Below are 19,970 nucleotides of genomic sequence, written 5' to 3'. Positions count from 1 at the left end.
TTGAACAAGCTAATGTTTTCCTCTTTGGAGTAAAGGAGGATGAGAGTTGACTTAATAGAGATGTACAGGATGATAAGAGGCATAGATCAAATGGATGGCCAAACACTTTTTCCCCAGGGAAGAAATGGCCAATACCAGGGAACATAATTTTAGGGCAATTGGAGGGAAGTACAGAGGGAATGTCAGAGGTAAGTTTCTTGCATAGAGTTGTGGGTGCATAGAAAGCCCTGCCAAGGGTTGTGGTAGAGGCAGATAGAGGTATTTAAGCAACTCTGAGGCAGGCACATGCATGACAGGAAAATGGAGGGTTATGTAGGTGAGAAGGGTTAAAAGGTCGGCACAACTTTGTGTGCTGAAGGACCCGTACTGTGCTGTAGTGTTCCATGTTTTATGATAGCAAAACCAATAATTACTGGCCTGTTTTCTATATATACACTTGTTCTCTGTTATTTTCGACTGCAAACACCTTTAGAGAAATGTCTTTCTATGTTTTGGAATATTATCATTTTTGAGTTCTTCTTCTCAGTCACTAATCCTTAATATGTGCTCGCTGTTGTATCTCTGCCTGATGTTTAGCTCCACCCTCAGATAATATTTTGCAAACATTGAACACAAATGACCAAGGACTAATTTTGTCCACATTACTTTCTTCAGATATGTTGTTGTTAAAAGCTGGTACATAATCTCAGTTCGTAGCACCAATTACTGTCAGAAACTTCACAGGAGTGACTATTGATCTTTAAAAAAAATTATGGTAGACAGAAGAGTGATGTCGAGTTCAATTCTGCCTTCTCTCTGTATGGAGTTTAGAGGTTCTCCATATGACCATGTGGGTTTCCCTGAAATGTTCACATTTCCTCCCATATCCCAATGAATCACAAGTTGGTAGGTTACTTTACCCCTAGGACAAAATTAGAATATGGTTGATAGCATGTGGGTAGACTTATATGGGATGAATACAGCATTATTCTGAGAGCCAGGCTAGATAGGTGAAATAGTCTTCTATTTTTATGAAGCATATCAATTAATGAATGTGATATAACCTCTTCATCTTTGTAACTTGGATATACAGTAAGTTAGTAGGAGGTACTGTACCACTGACCTTTCCCCCTTCCTGTTGATATGCATCTATAGACGATCATGTTCATGTTCAACCCCTCCTGGCACCAGATCCGGTCCATTAATTTCACTATCTGCAGAACCAGCATGTCCTGTCGGAGGTCATCTCCCATCTGGAAAGATGCAAAGATCCAAGACAATTAGTTCAAAAATCCCATTAGAAAATGATCCCCCCTCCCCACTCCCCACTGCTGGATCATTCCAAGGAGAGTTGGTTGAAGTCTACATTAATAGCAACATTGGTGGAAAATAACAAAGGAAAGTGTTATAGGATGCAGGTATGACATTTGCAAGAAATGCACACTGAATTCATAATGTTTAATCTTACATGAATGTTGACCTGCTGTTATAAGTTGAAGGATATGCTACTTTATCACAAATGAGATATTATTAAAGATACAAGGTTGGACAACAGCCAGTGGAAATGCTTATTATGCAGGAAATACGTGCAAACAGAAGAATTTTAACAATACTCGACATATTTTCCTTTTTAAATTGCAAATCCATTGGATTTGCCTATGGAAAGTTATTCTGCTGTGCTGACTGGCTGTGCTGTCTGGAGTCATCGCAGTGTCACCTCTGGCTGTTGTCTGGAGGTGCTGCAGTGTCACCTCTGGTAGGAGGACCGAATAACACATAACATTGAACAGTATAGCACAGTATAGGCCCCACAATGCTGTGCTGACGTATATAAGCCTACTCTATGATCAACCTAACCCTTCCCTCCTACACAGTCCATAACCCTTCATTTTTCTTACATCCATAAGCCTATCTAAGAATCTCTTAACTGTATCAGCCTCCTCCACCACCCTTGGCAGTGTGTTCCTGGCACAACCGTTCTCTGTGTGAAGACCCTACCGCTGACATCTCCTCTAAACTTTCCTCCACTCACCTTAAACAGATGTCCTCTTGTAGCGAGCATTGCCACCCTGGACAGGGAAGAGTGCTGATTTTCCACTCTATCTATGCCTCTCATAATCTTATGGCAAGTAACCTTTCGTCTTCTGTTGCTCCAAAGAGAAAAGCCTTAGCTTGCTCAGCCTTTCCTCTAAGTCTAAGACATGTTCTCTAATCCAGGCAGCATCCTGGTTAACGTGGTGACAAGTTAACATAGACAATTTTCATTTAAGTTGTACAAAAATATGTTTGAAATGAAAATATACAAAAGGAGAATTAACTGAAATTGAAATGTGCATTACGTTTTCATTGATCTGTTTGGGCCAAACCCACAGGTACCTAACCACGTCCTACGCAGTTGTTAGCAACATTGGAGATTTGTTTTTTTTTATATGAAAGTAATGGGCTGGATTTTTCTGGCGGAGACCAATTTTTTCATGTGGCATCATTGGTAATTTCCCCTGTACTTGTAAGGCTGCCTGGGACTCAAGGCTGTAGCAAGCTCCTTAGGCTCCTTAGGCTTGCTACTGCTAAGAAATTCCAGGATATATTTTTTCCAGAGTTGTGCTTATTTTTGGTATATGTGCTGTTGAACTTTTATTTCAAGTGCAGTAAGTTATTCAAGTAGTTCAGTTCAGTAGTTAAGGGGCTTTGGCTGTGTATACCAGTCATTTAACTGAACAATGTCATAAATATCAGAATGTTGGCTTCCATAATGAACTCACTTCCCTAAAAGGATGAAACTGATTGTAGCTTCACAATAACTTGCATGGAAGATGTTCATACACCCTTCTCTGTAAGACAAAACTGTTCTATGTTTGTCTCTTTCAAAATATATTGAACCTGGATTCCCTACACAGGACACTGGAACTGGAAGACTAGCTTAGAGAACTTGAACCTTACAAGATCTTCAGACCCCAATTGATTAACAAGGATTAAACCTTCCAAACTGATGGGAGCTAATCCTGACACTTCTGTGAACTGTCCTCACCCGAAGAGTAAAGGGGAGTAGAAATGTACACGCCAACCCTTGGGTACATTGAATACAAAGATCAATTTGGAAGATGACAATTTAAAGATAAATGCAGATTAATTTACTCCATGCGCTTGTAAATTTGAACCTGTGGCCATATTTACTAATGCATCAGGGGGAAGATGGTGGCACACATGGTCACAGCAACTTCTCTGGCTCCAATCAACAGTGAAATTTCTTACCCTGTTTCTATGATCAATAAACACTGCAGATTGGAAAGAGAAAGTCTACCCAACTACCAGGACAACGAGTTATTTACTGTTTACCTGTGCGTGCATTTTATATTTTATTAACTTATTTATGGCAATAGTTTGGTTTGTGTGTTATGTGTGATATAAGTTTTGTGGGTGCACTGTGCTGATTTGCTTGGTTGTATATATGTACAGTCAAGGACAATAATTTGAACCTGAGCTTGAACTTAAAACGCAGGATATAGCATTGTCACCTGTTCCAAAGTTTGCTTCAGTGGTGGAGCTCTAACTGAGAACAGGGCAGGGTGCACAACAACTTGTAAATTCCAAATTTAACACCACAGACATCTAATTAAGGGGTTTCCAACTCACCCGTGGAACAGCAGAGACTGGACTGCTGCTGGTCTAATTCTGACTAAAGGTGAGTGTACAAATTAATTCTGGTCATTTAAATTCAGAGCACGTACTGCGTGCAACAGCCTATAAAATGAAAGTCGTTGCATTTCCAATCAGCCATTTCAAACATCTCCTCAAATTCTGGTTTGGTGCTTTATTTCTTCACTTATTTCTCTTTCCTCCATTGCAGTCTGTGTAGCAATTGCTGTTTTCTCACCCTCCTCTCACTTAACTCTAATCTTCTTCCACCTATTTATAGATGCTTCCCCACTTCTTCATCCTTCTTTCGTTCTTCACTTTCCATGCACTGTAAATTTCTCCAACCTACCCTCTCGTTTTGTTCCACTGTCTCACCCTTCCCTTTTCACTCCTGTTGTTATACTCTTCTCTTACTCTTTCCTTATAGCTTGTTCTTCCATAATATTATTTTTAACCTGTCAGCCTCTTCCTTTGACTTGCTTTACAATATCCCATCCCTTGCTTCACTGTTCACTGAACTCTGTGTCCCTTCTCACTATTGTGACACATTGCTTATTGTTTCCCCTGAACTGTATTGTCCTTGTTTTTTTTTGTGAAAATATAATACAATGTGATCTCTCCAGAGATAACAGTGCAGTTATAATGACAACTGTTTTACAGCAAGTGGATCAAGTGCTGCAAATTCAGCTGCTTGACATTAGTATTGAACAGTGTTAGGATTACTCATTGTATGAAATCCATTCTGAAACCATTATCTTATTTCAAAATATGTTGATGCTTGACCAATAAATGAATAAAATACTTTGCTCAATGTACCAGCAGTAAACAGTTGACAGAAAGACATAGCTATAATTTCACTAATTATCACTCAGTTATTAAAGTATATTTTTCAAATATGCCATAACTAAAACTCAACAAATATCATTCATGTCCTACCTTAAATATCACATTGATATTTTTCCCCAAAGCGTTGGCATTGATGAAAGAAACTTTCAAAGGAACAGCATTTGATGTGAAATAGGAACAAGCCTTTTTGCAAACAGAAACACATAAAAAAAAAAATAAGCATTGTATATAAAGCCTGCTGCAGATAAATTTTTGTGGTATCATTTGGGAGTGTGAAATGGAATGAATTTTGGATTGTTTTACCAAGTAGCCAACATAAATTGTTGAGCTGAGTTACAGTAATTAAATCAGTATCTAGACCTCTCAAATTTGACTTAATATTTTGTAGGTTTAAACCCCACACCTTGCCCTAATGCAAGACCTAGACAGACATTTTTCACGTTGACGAGAGGGCTGCAATATAGGGAATACTTTCTTTCAAGTAAAATGTTAATTTAATGCCCGTTTCTGACACTAAAAGATTCCATGGCATATTCAGTGTTGATCAGGGAGTTTGCATCCTCTCCAAATCTTCATGAATCCTTTAATGAACTCCCCTCAAACAGATTATCTTATTACTTGTCCTGTTGCCTGTGGAACAATCCTTTCACAAACTGGCAGTCATTGTTTGCCCAGAAAATTACAGTGAGAATCTGACAATAAATAATATATAATAAATTACTCAAAAAATAAATCTTATCAATTGCAATATGACCTTTCTAAATCCTGCGGCTGTAAGAGGTGCCACATAACGGCACGTTCCTTCTTTATATATGTTAAGTTGAAGAAAGATAAAGAAACAAAGCCTAGATTTTTCTATTAAAATAATACCAATCAAAGCAAATGCAAATTATTTCTCTAAGAACTAAAAAAACGTCTTGCATCAGCAATTCTGCATGATGTATTAAGAGAAAAGTTAATCATATTCAAGAAATAAGTATCTTTCACTGGTCACATAATGTTTTTGTAGAAAGAATTCCTCCAGGTGCATTGGAGCTTTTCCCTTCACTGTATCAAGTTAATCTCAGAAAGGCATCTCATTTCACTCACTAACAAATTAATTTTAGCATCTGCTTGCAATTCAGCATCAAGAGCTAAGGCTGTGGAACTGAGGTAATTTTGTTTTAAGCACAAACCTTAAGGCTATTACATTGTTATAATTTATTTCCCTTGTGACATCCTTCAGACAACAGAGAATGTGGATGATTATATTCACCTCACCCTGTAGTGGCTTTCAATGCATGTTCAAAAATCAGCGTTTAGCTCTATAAAGTGATATGAGCACTTAAATCTTTCAATAAACAATATTTCTGTTGCAATGAATATTAATGGTTGAGTTTCAGGGAGTGATGTCATCGCTCTCATTGCAGACTGGGAAAGTGGCAAGTTTTGACCCAGCAGACTTTAGACAAATTGCAAAAATGACTAGATCAGTAAGTAAGATAAATCTGTTCATTTTCTGCTTGGCTCAGTTTGTAATCCACTTGCCAGAGTCAGAAGGTAGGAGTGCGACTCGAATTCAAAATCTGTGGTGGTGATTCAATGCAGTCACCCTTGTTTGAGGTGTCACCTTTCAGGCGATAGGCAAGCAAGAAATAGCTACATCTGACTACTTAACAATATTAGGAATATGCAAGTAATTTGTAATGATAATACAGTACTGAAAAAAAGGACAGATTTCACATGGTTTAGTCCAATTGCAGATGGAATGTTGCGTTGGACAACACTTTCGTGCATGTTTGGCTGATTTCCCACTGCACATCAAAGTCAGTTACTCAAACTTCCACCTGCTCCACATTCTGCCATTGGCTCATCTCATCCGTTGACAAGATCCTCAGACATGTCATTGTTAGCTCTGAACTCACCCATTTTATTGTTTGCCTTGGCTGCCTTCCATCTCCCTTCCTGCTCTAAGATACTGCTCATTTACCTTCCCCACCTCCATTTGTTCTCACATCAAGTCTTCATTACAGTCACCCTGAAATAAAATATTTTTGTAGTCTTGCTCTCAGCATGCCAAATCCTGATGTTTATTCCTTTTATTAACAGAAAAACAATAAGAACTATGTTTGCCAGGAATGAACTGTTCTTTGTTACTCTTAAGTACTGACAAAGTCAAAAAAACTAATTTTTATTGATGCGCCACTCCCGTAATAATGAACGAATGGGACTATGGATGAACACCTTGCTCTCCTAGTTTTTCAGGTTATGTGTCAGCTTAACTCAGATACTTATTCATCTCTAAATAAGTAGTCATGAGTTCAACCCCTAATGTACGACTTCAGTATCTAAGCCAAGTTAACATTTCAGTTCAGCGCTGAGGGAGAGCTGCATTATTGGTACTGATATTGCTTTATTATTGTAACATAGGAGATCGAACAGTAAAGCACAGTACAGCCCCTTCGGCCACAAAGTTATGCTGACTCTAAGATCAATCTAACCATTTCCTCCTACATAGCTCTCCATTTTTCTATCATCCATATGTCTTTCCAAGTGTTTCTTAAATTCCCTAATATATCTGTTCTACCACCAGGCAGTGCATTCCATGAATCTACCATTCTCTGTGTAAAAATATTATCTCTGATATCCCTTCAATCAACTTAAAATGATGCCCCTTTGTATTAGCCATTGTTGCCCTGAGAAAGTCTTTGGCTATCCAACTGATTTATGCCTCTTATTGTCTTGTACACCTCCATGAAGTCACTTTGTTATCAACTTACCTATTCTGAGATTCAGTGAAAACCTTTCCATATAGGTCATTTCAAAGTCTAAATACTTTGAGTACAAGGGAAGAGGAATATTAGAATGCAGAATATCATGTTACAGTTGCAGAGAAAGTGCAGTGCAGGTAGACAAATAAGGTGTAAGGTCAAAGCAGACTGAAATGTCAATAGTTTGCCTTTAACATGGAGAGGGTGCAGAGAAGATTCACTAGAATGATTCGGGGAATGAGAGGGTTAACATATGAGGAACGTTTGTCCGCTCTTGGACTGTATTCCTTGGAGTTTAGAAGAATGAGGGGAGACCTCATAGAAACATTTTGAATGTTGAAAGGCATGGACAGAGTGAATGTGGCAAAGTTGTTTCCCATGATGGGGGAGTCCAGTACGAGAGGGCATGACTTAAGGATTGAAAGGCACCCATTCAGAACAGAAATGCGAAGAAATTTTTTTAGTCAGAGGGTGGTGAATCTATGGAATTTGTTGCCACGCGCAGCAGTGGAGGCCAAGTCATTGGGTGTATTTAAGGCAGAGATTGATAGGTATCTGAGTAGTCAGGGCATCAAAGGTTATGGTGAGAAGGCGGGGGAGTGGGACTAAATGGGAGAATGGATCAGCTCATGATAAAATGGCAGAGCAGACTCGATGGGCCAAATGGCCGACTTCTGCTCCTTTGTCTTATGGTCCTATGGTCTTATGGTCTAACATACAACAAGGCATACAAGAGTCTTAAATCAGTGGGATAGAACCTGGTGGTATGTTTTCAAGATTCTATATTTTCTGCCCCATGGAGGTGGGGGGAGGGGGGTGAGGAGAGAATGTCTGGAGTGGGAGGGGTCTTTGATTATTCTGACTACTTTTCCAAGGCAACAAGTTGTGGACAGAGTCCATGGAGGGGAGGCTGGTTTTCGTGATGGAAAAAGCTGTGTCCACATCTTGTGGTCCTGAGCAGGGCAGTTATCATACCAAGTTCAATAGTGCATGTATAAAAATTGATGTGGGTCAATGGGACCATGCTGAGTTCCCTTCGTGTTCTGAGGAATTAGACACTGCTGTGCTTTCTAACGCACTGGAGATTTGGTTTGTTAGTGCTGAAACTCCAGTTTGCAATTAACTTGGATACACATGAAATTCATGCTTCTGTCTAATGATCATAATTTCAATCCCCTGGCTGCAGTAATCATGCTCTTTGTTGCTTTAGTTGATGAACATGGTGTACAATTAAAGATGATTGCACACCCGTATTGAACCTGTTTTCTCAAATCCCATTTCCCTTACATCCCACAGTCTTTTCTGATTTACAGGTGGCAAATGGTAAAAAATGATACAGTACTCCTCTCACTTTTATTCTACACTACTGTACTTATTAAGGGCTGCATGACTTACTTGGCCAAGTAAAGGCAGCTCAGTACTTTCAAGAGTAAGAAACTGGCACCTTGTGTACACTAGAGCGGGTCTGAACAAGATAAATCACCAGGCACAAATGGCCTAAGTCTGTGCAACATTGTTGTCCCTCATCCAGCACGGCATTAATTCTGCACAAATGGACAGCAGAATATCTATCCATATTAAGTGGTATTTGTCTGAGAGAGTGCCTGTTCCTGCATTTTGCCAAGATGTGCACATTTTTACTCTTCTAAGGCTTCAACACCGGACCAAATCTTTTGCCTTCTGTGAAGACGTCTTACACTTACATCCAGGTCACATACAAAGACGGTGAAGGGCAAAATCCCTTAATCAATACTGACCCCACAAGTAACTTGTTCTCCTCAAAAAAAAAAGGCTGTTCCTTCAAACACATTCTGCCCTTGCAGAAGCAACCAAATACTATCCAAACTAAAATCTGCCCACTAACCTTATACCCTTCTAGATTTATAAGGGAGTTTCCAGGATTGGAAACTTGTGGTTATGATGAAAGATTTGGAAAAGCCGGAAATGTTTTCCTTGAAACAAAGAAGACCAGCTTGGGAAACACGATTGAGGTGTGTCAATTATTGAGGTAGGGGAGCGCATGTACATGATAAAACAACAAAGGCCGATTTCCCTTCTCATAAGGGTCAAACGCGAGTGGGGCATTGATGGGAGAATGCCTGGAGAAGAGGTATGGAAAGCCTGTATACACCCAGAGAGGCACGGGAACTTATTGCCAGAGAAGGTGGTGGAGTCAGAACTCTGATCACATGTACAAAATAGTTAGATGAACTGCAGGGCTACTGATGGAGTGCCTGAATGTGGGATAATAATGGGTCACGATAGATTGAATATTGTAAATTTTCTGTGATTTCTACCTTTATTAAGTAACATGTTGTATATACAATATTTAATATAAGGAAGATATGGGAAAACTAAACTGTGCAGTGGTTTCCTTCTTTGTGAACTTACACTAACATCAATGCCTTTCACTACAAAAGCAGGATTCAATGGCAGGCGACAAGCATGCTCCTCGTAGAAGAATTTCTCGATTTCTTCCAGCTCTTTTTCTAATACAGTCTGCAAAATGAAAAGAACAATTAAACACATTAACATCCTTTTACTCAATGCTAAAAGAAATTTAATCACAACGTTAAAGAATGAATCTTGGCAAGATACGCAACAGTTGGTTTACCAGAAGGATGGTTCAGTTTACAAAACAAAAGGAGATTTACCAGGATGTTGCCTGGATTAGAGATGTGTCTTATGAAGGTAGGTTGAATGAGCTTTTCTCTTTTGAGCAAAGGAGGGTGTGAGGTGACTTGATAGATGTCTATGTGATTATGTGATGATAAGATGCTCAGGTCCAGTGGATAGCCAGAGATTTTTTTTTCCCCCAGGGTGAAAATGGCTAATATGAAGGGATATAATTTTAAGGTGATTGAAGGAAAGTACAGGAAGGATGTCAGAGCTAAGTTCTTTACACAAAGAGTGTTGGGTGCATGGAATGCCCTGCCAGGGGTGGTGGTAGAAGCAGATATAGTAGGGGCATTTAAGAAACTCTTAGGTAAGCACATGGATGATAGAAATATGGAGGGCTGTGTAGGAGGGAAGGAATAGATTGATCTCAGAATAGGTTAAATGGTCAGCACAACATTGTGGACCAAAGGACCTGTACTGTGTGGTAATGTTCTATGCTTTATGTCTACCTGAGCAACAATAAACTAAAAGAAAACATTTATTGATCCAATTATCTGTGACATTTGCAATATCTATTATATACACTTGCAATGATCGAAACTGTTTTCAGAAAATATCAAAGGATTTTCTCTTTTCCTGGTTTGTGAGTAAATAATTGATAAAGGTCAGCTGTTTTGTTTCAAATGTGTTCTCATTTGATGGCTTCGTTGTACAATTCTCTCCCTGCCACCAATTGGATGCCACACCATCAGTTTTGGTTTATCTGGCATCACCAGCAAAATATTGTGTAAATTTTTCCTTCTGTTCTCACCATTTTTTAAACGGGTGACTTTCGGTGTCATGGTGGTGGAGCAGTTAGTACAACTGTTGTCTCACTGTTTCAGAGACCCAGGTCAGTCTAACCTCTGGTGTCATCTGTGTGGAGTTTGCAGATCCCCTTGTGACCTCTTGAGTTTCCAATGGGTGCTCCGGTTTCCTGTACATCCCAAAGATAGGATGGTAGGTTAACTGTCAATTGTAAACTGTCCTCAGTGTACTAAATTATCTGTAATGTAAGTATTTGACAAAAGAATCAAAAGGGAAAAAGAGTAAACAGCTGGAATAAATGTAAGTAAAGAATTTTTAAGATAATCAGTCAATTGAAAACAAAAAAATTGTTTCACTGCTCTCCTGACATTGCCTGAATAAATGGTCTTTATATTGGGTCAGTATTGACCAAAGGTACCATTTCACATCTTGGATTGCACTCACCGAACGCTTTGACTGGTCAGCTGCCCAGACTTTCTTAGCGACCTCTGCCAGCTTTTCAATGAGCTTGGTTTCTTTTTCAAACTCCTTTTGCATGGCCCGCCCTGAGCAAGAGAGCAGTGCTGCCAACAGCTGGCCGTACCTGCCCTTAAACTGAGTGTCTGCCAAGCCATCCCTCAGTAACCTAGGGGGAGAAAAAACCACAACAACCTTAACTCAGAACTCCACCCGAACCCCTTCATCAGCAGAGAATTACATCAAATGTCAGGAACTATGGAGTATTCAAATGTTTCCTTCTAAAGCATAAGAACCAAGATAACAGTCTTTTGCTGGCAAATTTCATAATTGGCTTTAAAATACTGTTGACATAGATAATTATCCGTGAGAAACTCTCTAACTCTTCAGTTCCATGGTCCATGGAGCTGTATAGTTCAGAAACTGGCCTTCCGGCTCACCACAAACATTCTGGCGCATTAAAACCCTATTCTCCTGTGTCTTGCCTATACAATTGCCTGTCTAAATATCTCAATTTTTTTGATTAATAAGACAGCACATGATTCGCTGATCATGCTTACGCTACAGAAAGCATTCCTGGCTTCAACTTGTAACGTGACGTTTTGTGTCAGCCTCACAAAGGTCACCAGTTCCAAAATGAAAACCCTGAGTTCAAATGTAAATGCAAAGGGAAGCTTGCATTGTGCCAACTATTTACATTTATTCAGGAGAATAGAATGGAAGACAGAAGCAAGCAGTTGGGAGAGTCGGTGGATTGAAAAACCCTGAAGGATCATCCAACATACCTTATTCTGCTTTCAGTCAGTTCCATAATCAGAGCTAGTCTTTACTTCACAAATGTCTTAACCTGTCTTCCTCTCCAAAGCTCCAATTGAAGGAGCGTCTTAAAATTTTGGAAAGAATTTTCTTAAACTCTTTGCCTGGATAAACACTTTCTGAATTGCTCCAAAGTCAAACATTAATCTTAAAATTATGTGTCTTGGTCACCTCACCTGAGGAACAGTGGGGAAGGAGAATGCAGGTGATAGGTGAGACCTGGTGAGGGGATGGGTAGGTAGGTGGTGGTGGAGGGAGGAAGTAAGATGGTAGGAGGGAATAGGTGGAAGAGGTAAAGGGCTGAAGAAGGAAGAATAGGAGAGGACAGTGAACCATGGAAGAAAGAGGAGGAGGAGGGGAAATAGAGATTTGTGTGAGGGCAGCATTGATGGTGGTGGAAGGAAAACTTTGTTCTTTGAAAAAAAGAAGACATCTCAGATGTTCTAAAACTGAATCGTCAACCTGAGAACAGATGCAGTGGAGACAGAGGGACTGAAAGAATGGAATAGCATTTTTACAAGTGAAAAGGTGGGAAGAGATATAGTCGAGATAACTGCGAGAGTCAGTAGGTTTGTAAAAACTGTCAGTGGATTGTTTATCTCCAGATATAGAGACAGAGATATCTACAAAGGGAAGAGAGGTATCAGAGACGAACCAATTAAATTTGAGGACAGGGTGGAAGTTGGAGATGAAGCTAAAAAAATAGATGAGCTCAGCACTTGTGCAAGAAATAGAACCAATGCTGCCCCCCTGCACCTACACAGCAGCAACAATTCAGTCAGTTTGGCCTCAAACTGTCTAGGGGAGGAGAAGATGGCGGTGCGATGCAGTGCGCGCGGCTTCTCCGGTGAAAGATATCTGTATTTGTCAAGTAGGATGCTGTGCACAATCCTGATTTGATGGAGACAGACATGAGAAGCACGGAGGAAAATCTGGAGAAACTTCTGAAATGTTTCGCTGCCGCTGCTACTGTGCGATCCAGAATCTCCGGAGGGGAAGGCCCCGAGTCCTCGGCTTTGCCTGTTGCTTAGCGGCAGGGGCCGGGGTCGAAGCGCTCGGCAAAGATGGTGCTTGGTGCTCAGTGTCGGTGGCTCGAAGTTTTTGGACGGACTCAAGAGTCGGCTGTGGTCAGGTGCTTCCAGGATGCTGCATCGGCAAGTTTGCGGCGCTGGAGGTTCATGGCAGGGAGAGTTTTCTTCCTTCTACCACCTGCGTGAGATGATGGGACTTTCGAGACTTTGAGACTTCTTTTTACTGTGCCCATGGTCTGTTCTTTATCAAATTACGGTATTGCTTTGCACTGTTGTAACTATATGTTATAATTATGTGGTTTTTGTCAGTTTTTTAGTCTTGGTCTGTCTTGTGTTTCTGTAATATCATATTGGAGGAACATTGTATCATTTCTTAATGCATGCATTACTAAATGACAATAAACGAGGACTGCTTGTCCTCATAATCTAATCTAATCTAAACTGTCAGAAGACAGGACACTCCGCCATCATTTAAAATCTATTGCTGCTTGGCAGTGACAGATCGGTGGCTAGTCATGATGAATATAAACTGCACAACTAACTTGGGATATTTTACAGCATTTCAAATCCTATCTTTGCAAAAATAAAATTGACAACCAAAAGATGTCTCTTTTCCTTCTTCCTGGTCACGGGAAAGTGCAAAAGAAGTAGCTGGGATGATTTTTTGGTGAATGACATCACTGAAAACTTTGAGGATGTGTCATGTGAACTTTCAGATAAAAGAGGGGTGAGGTTGCATTCCTAGAGTATGGTCAAAGTCATAATCTTTTGGAATACTGAGCCAAGTCATCAGTGCATATGAAAATAAGTGCGAGTTGAAAAAGAAATATTTATTTATTGTTTTTCCCATAAATTTCCAAGACAGCAAATTTGATTCTGTATTTCAAATATTTTATATTGCATTTCAAATTTTTAGATAGTAAATATTGAATAAATGAATCTCTGTTACTTATACAGCCATAATTTTTTGGTGGTGTTGGGGAGGAGGGCGGAGGTGGTCGGCCACTGGTGGGTTAGGATGGTGATTAATCTGATTGATTAATCTGGAAACGCACAATGGATTTACAGTATCATTGATAGTTGGTGACAGATAATTAAATCATATCAGTGCCCTTTCTCAAATAACACACACAAAATTCTGAAGGAACAAGGTGGACAAACTTGTGGCGTAATTAGAGATTGGTTGGTATGACGTTGTGTGCATCACTGAGTCGTGGCTGAAAGAAGGCCATAGTTTGGAGCTTAACATCAAATGAAATACTTTGTATTGAAAAGAGAGGCAGGGAGACAGAGGTGGTGGTGTGGCTCTGTTAGTAAGAGATGGAATTACATCTTTAGAAAGGGGTGGCTTAGGGTCGGAGAATGTTGAATCTTTTTGGGTGGAGTTGAGAAACTGCAAGCATGAGAAAACCATTATGGAAATCATATATAGGCCTTCAAATGGAAGCCTAGATGTGGGGTTGAGACTGCAAAGGGAGCTGGAAAAGGCATGTAATAAGGGTATTGCCACAATTGCAAAGGGAGACTTTAATACACAAGGGTTTGGGAAAATTAAGTTGGTGTTGGATCAGAAGAGAAGGAATCTGTTGAATGCCTATGAGATGGCTTTTTAGAGCAACTTGTGCTTGAGCCTACTTGGGGAAAGGCTATCCTAGATTGAGTGTGTGTAATAACTCAGATATTATTAGGGAGCTTCCTATAAATTAACCCTTAGGAGGCTGTGATCATAATATATTTAAATTCATACTGCAACTTGAGAGGGAGAAGCTTAAGTCATATATAACTGTATTGCAATGGAATAAAGGGAATTACAGCCGCATGAGAGAGGAGCTTGCCCAGGTGGATTGGAGGAGGATAATGGCGGGGATGATGGTAGAGTAGAGATGGCTGAAGTTTCTGGGAATAGTTCACAAGATGCAGGATAGATAAGTGGGGTAGGTAACCGTGGCTGATAAGGGAAGTTAAGAACCACTGCACAAACACCAAGGAAAGGGCATATAAGTTAGCAAAAGTGAGTAGGAACTTGAATGATTTGGAAGGTTTGAAAATCCAACAAAAGGCAACTAAAAAAGCTATAAGAAGGAAAAAGATGAAATATGAGGGTAAACTCGTCAATAGTATAAAGCAGGATACTAAAAGTTTTTTTTCAGTTATATAAAGAATAAAAGGGAGGTTAGAGTTGATATTGGACCACTGGAAAATGATGCTGGTGAGGTAGCAATGGGGAACAAAGAAATGGCAGATAGGGCCAGCTGGTGGTGCAACGACATCGGCGCCGGACCGGGAGCGGAGGTTTCCGGGTTCAAAACCAGTCGGGTCCACTCCCGAGTACGCTTTCCATCCGTGTGGGGTTGAGTGTCGAGATCGCAACTCGATCTCGTAAAATAAAAAGGGAAAATACTGCGAAAATGTCTGTGTGAGGAGTGGCGCGCCACACAGTCTCTCTCTCTCTTGTTCATGCCTTGTAAAAAGCCATGGAAAAGACATCATCACAGACACATGCACGCACATGCAGACATGCACGCACACGCAGACGCAAATGCACAGACTCGTACGCAAGCAGGCACATGCCAAAAAAAAAAAAAGAAAGGACAGATGAACTTAAGGAATACTTTGCATCACTCTTCACTGTGGAAGCCACTAACAGTGTGCTATAGGTCCGTGAGTGTCAGGGAGCAGGAGTGAGTACCATTGCCATTACAAAGGAAAAAGTGTTAGGCAAACTGAATGGTCTTAAGGTGGATAAGTCACTTGGACCAGATAGACTACATCCAAGAGTCCTGAAAAAGGTTGCTGAAGAGATAATATATAGGTCACGATTTTTCAAGAATCACTTGATTCTGGCATGGTCACAGAGGATTGTAAAATTGCAAATGTCTCTCTACTCTTTAAGAATGGAGGAAGGCAAAAAAAAGGAAATTATAGGCCAGTTAGCCTAACCTCAGTGTTTGAGAGAAGTGTTGGAGTCCATTATTAAGGATGAGGTTTTGGGGTACTTGGAGACTAATGATAAAATAAGTCGAAGTCAGTATGGTTTCTGTAAAGGGAAATCTTACCTGACCAAATCTGTAAGAGCTCTTCGAGGAAGTAACAAGCACGTGGTCAAAAGAGGGGCAGTAGATGTCATTTACTTGGAATTTCAGAAGGCATTTGAGAAAGTACTACATATGAGACTGCTAAACAGGAAAATATCCTATGGCATTACAGGAAAGATACCGGCATGCAGAGAGGAATGGTAGTCAGGCAGCAGGCAGATGGGAGCATGTGGGAATGAAGAGAGCCTTTCTTGGTTGGCTGTCAGTGACTAGTGGTTTTCCCTGGGGGGTCAGATTTGGGACTGCTGCCTTTCACATCGTTTGTTAATGATTTAGATAATGGAATTGATGGCTTTGTGGTAAAGTTTGCAGATGATACAAAGATAGGTGGAGGGCTAGGAAGTGCTGAGGAAGCAATGTGATTGCAGAAGGACTTGGACAAATTGGAAGAATGGGAAAAAAATGGCCGATGGAATACAGTGTTGGAAAATATATGATAATGCATTTTGGTAAAAGGAAAAAAAGTGCAGACTCTTATCTAAATCTAAATGGGGAGAAAATTCAAACATCAGAGGTGCAAAGGAACTTAGAAGACCCTGTGCAAGACTCCCAGAAGGTTAATTTACAGGCTGAGTCTGTGGTAAAGAAAGCAAATTTAATGTTGGCATTTATTTCAAGGGAAATAGAATATAAGAGCAGGGGGATAATGCTGAAGCTTTATAAGACACTAATCAGGCCGCACTTGGAGTATTGTCAACAGTTCTGGGCCCCATATCTCAGAAAGGATGCATTGTCATTGGGGAGAGTCCAGAGGAGGTTCACAAGGATGATTCCGGGAATGGAGGGGTTAACATGTGAGGAGCATTTGGCAGCTTTGGGCCTGTATTCACTGGAATTTAGAAGAATGCGGAGCGATCTCATTGAAACCCACCGAATGTTGAAGGGACTAGATGAGGTGGATATGGAGAGGATGTTTTCTCTGGTGGGGCTATCCAAAACTGCAGGGCACAGGCTCACAAATGAGGGGTGACCTTTCAGAACAGAGGTAAGGAGGAATTTTTTAGCCAGGAAGTAGTAAATCTGTGGGTTGCTCTGCCACAGACTGGGGTGGAGGCCAAGTCTATGGGTATATTTAAGGCAGAAATTAATTCTTTCCATATTGGTCAGGGCATCAAAGGATATGATAAAAGGGCAGGTGCATATGGTTGAGTGCGATCCGGGATCAGCCATGATAGAATGGTGGAGCTGACTCGATGGGCTGAATGGCCTAATTTTGCTCCTATGTCTTAAGGTCTTATGGTCTAACTCAGCAAGTCAGTCAGCATCTGTGAAGAGGAGTGAAGAGTTGAAGTATTGGGCTGGGTCCCTTCTGCTTAGCTTAACTGAGCTGCAAACCTACTTGAAGGGAATGGGTCAATTCAACCAGGCAATGTAAAAAGAGTCGCAATAAAGGGTCAAACCATGACCTTGCATTTCTTTCTACTTCTTGTAATCCCCTTAGCCTGCTGCAGGTCTCTGAGTCTCATTAAACTTGAGGTCTTGATGTTATGACTTTCCTGTGAAACCCAGTCCACAAGTGACAGTGTGGTCAAAAATTAGATCCAAGGTCTTGCCCTGGGATTGCCCTGCTGGCCTATTGATAGTATGTGCTGTCAAAGATCTTTTCAGTTGTTTCTCTTATAACCAGTGCCAGTTAGAAGCAGTTGAAAGAGATTTAATTTACAAAACTATTATATTGAAAATATAAAAAATGATTTTAAACACATAAAGCCTATTTAAAATACAGGTATTATTTAAAAATAAGGTTAACAAAACCTCAAACCCTTCACTCGCACTGGTCTCTTTAATCCAGGTCAGTATTCACATATAAGTGGTTATATTACATAAACGATATATGACCAGCATAAAGCTGAGCAGGAAGTATAATTTGTATTGCTCCTTGGTTCGGTATGACTGAGGTCTGCCGCTGAATTCACCATTAAATCCTCTAGAGGAGCTTCTGGTCCAGTGTGCTGCCATTGGACTCCAGAATGTTCCTGACCCCCCATGTAACAAGGGTACAGTCTCAAACATTAGGAGCAACCTGACCCCTGAAGACCCCTGAAGAGAACATTACCTGTTCTCCAAACTGCTGCCAGAATATAAGCATATCAGGACTATTGAAATTCATTTAGCACAGCGTGTGTTTTCTAGCCCATATTTAATTTGTTTAAAGGTTAATCTTCTCACTTTAGGAGCAACAGGTTTAGAGGCTACAGCTCATAGAACCTCACATCTCCAGCAGTCTGGGTTCAATCCTGACCTTGGATGCTATTTGTGTAGAGTTTGCCGGTCTCTCCCAGTGACTGTGTGGTATTCCCTCCGGGTGCTCTGGTTTCCTCCAACATACCAAAGTGCCCGTGTTGCTGTTGGTAAATTCTCCACTGTAATTTGCTGTAACGTGTTGGTGAGTGGTAGAGCTTGGGAGGATTTGAGGGCAATGCTGCAAATTTCATGGGATTAGTGTATATAGGCCCTTCAAGATCTGTGCGACTCGATGGGCCTGTTTCCATTTTGGATACTTCATGACATCAAGCATTAGAATGAAGGAGTATATCAAAGTAATATTTACAGGAATACATGTCAGGAGGAATTAAATAATCCCAGGCATAACCTCTTCTTGTTTATCTTAATTGAACACCTTATCAGTGTCTGTAAAGTTAATACATTGGGTAAACAGACAAAGCGCTGGAAGAACTCAGCAGGACAGGAGGCAGCAATGGAGGGAATAAACAGTCGATGATTTGGGTTGAGGCCCTTCATCAGGACTGGATAGGAAGAAGGAAGAAGACTGAATAAGAAAGTGGAGGGAGCGGAAGAACTACAAGCTGGCAGGTGAAGCCAAATGAGGGGGAAGGTAGGTGGCTGGGGAGGGGGACAAAGTGAGAAGCTAGGAGGTGATAGGTGGAAAAGGCCTGAAACATCAACTATTTATTCCTCTCCATAGATGCTGCCTGACCTGCTGAGTTTCTCCAGCACTTTTGTGTGTTTTCCCCTGGATTTCCAGCATCTTCAGAATCTCTTGTGCTTAATAGATGAGATAACTAATTCTGAATTACATAAGAGTAATAAAGAAATGTTCATCACGAGAGAGAAAAAATAAACATGGGCTCTGGAAGCTGTGCAGAAGAACTTGCTGTTAAGGCCCACTTACTCACCAGCATCTTCCACCAATATGGTACAGATTTTTAATCTGAAATATTAATTCAATTTTTCTCTGCACATTGCCTGACAGACATTTTTCACAGACATTGACAGATCTCCAAGGAAATTTACAACATTCATCTTTTGGATTCTGGTTTCATGAACAGATTAGACCAGTTTCTCTCAACTCTAACATGTCCCTTTGTTTGCTCTCTCCCTTTTTAATTTTTCTCCTTAATCTATTACTCATTAAATATTGAGTGAAAGGAACTATCTCAAATCATAAACAGGAGGAAGTCTGCAGATGTTGGAAATCCGAAAGAACACTCCCTAAGTGTGTTGATGTTTCGGGCAGAGACTCCTTTTCAGGATGGAAAAGCAGGGGGAAAGACGCCAGAATAAAAAGGTAGGGGGAAGGAAAGGAGGATAGCTAGAAGCTGATAGGTGAAGCCAGGTGGATGAGAAAGGTAAGGGACTGGAGATGAAAGAATTTGATAGGAGAGGAGAGTGGAACATAGAAGAAAAGGAAGGAGGAGGGAACCCGGGGGTGATAGGCAGGTGAGAAGAGGTAAAATACCAGAGTAGGGAATACAAAAAGAAGAGGGGGGTGGGAGAGAAATTATTTTTTACTAGGAAGAGAAATTGATATTCATGTCATCAGGTTGGAGGCTACCCAGATGGAACATAAGGTGTTGCTCCTCCACTTTGAGGGTGGCCTCATCTTGGCACAAGGGGAGACCATGGACTGACATGTCGGAACAGGAAAGGGAATCTTAACTAAAATGTTTGGCCAATCATAGCCTGACTCTATT

General features: G+C 40.6%; 1 protein-coding gene across 2 annotated transcripts in view; it reads right to left on the bottom strand.

Moving 5' to 3' along the window:
* The window catches only part of LOC140186823 (phosphatidylinositol 3-kinase C2 domain-containing subunit gamma-like), a 273,036-nt gene that overhangs the window by 107,737 nt on the left and 145,329 nt on the right, over window positions 1–19,970 (bottom strand). For both annotated transcript variants that reach the window (XM_072241431.1, XM_072241430.1), the window contains 4 exons: window positions 11,082–11,262; window positions 9,603–9,710; window positions 4,552–4,644; window positions 1,103–1,232 (listed from right to left, as the gene is read on the bottom strand). In XM_072241431.1, coding sequence (XP_072097532.1) covers window positions 1,103–1,232; window positions 4,552–4,644; window positions 9,603–9,710; window positions 11,082–11,262 — 512 coding nt within the window. The remainder of the gene's footprint in view (window positions 1–1,102; window positions 1,233–4,551; window positions 4,645–9,602; window positions 9,711–11,081; window positions 11,263–19,970) is intronic.

The sequence above is a fragment of the Mobula birostris genome, chromosome 23 (assembly GCF_030028105.1).
Source record: "Mobula birostris isolate sMobBir1 chromosome 23, sMobBir1.hap1, whole genome shotgun sequence".
In the NCBI taxonomy this organism is placed as follows: domain Eukaryota; kingdom Metazoa; phylum Chordata; class Chondrichthyes; order Myliobatiformes; family Myliobatidae; genus Mobula; species Mobula birostris.
This window is presented reverse-complemented; position numbering and strand designations above follow the sequence as displayed.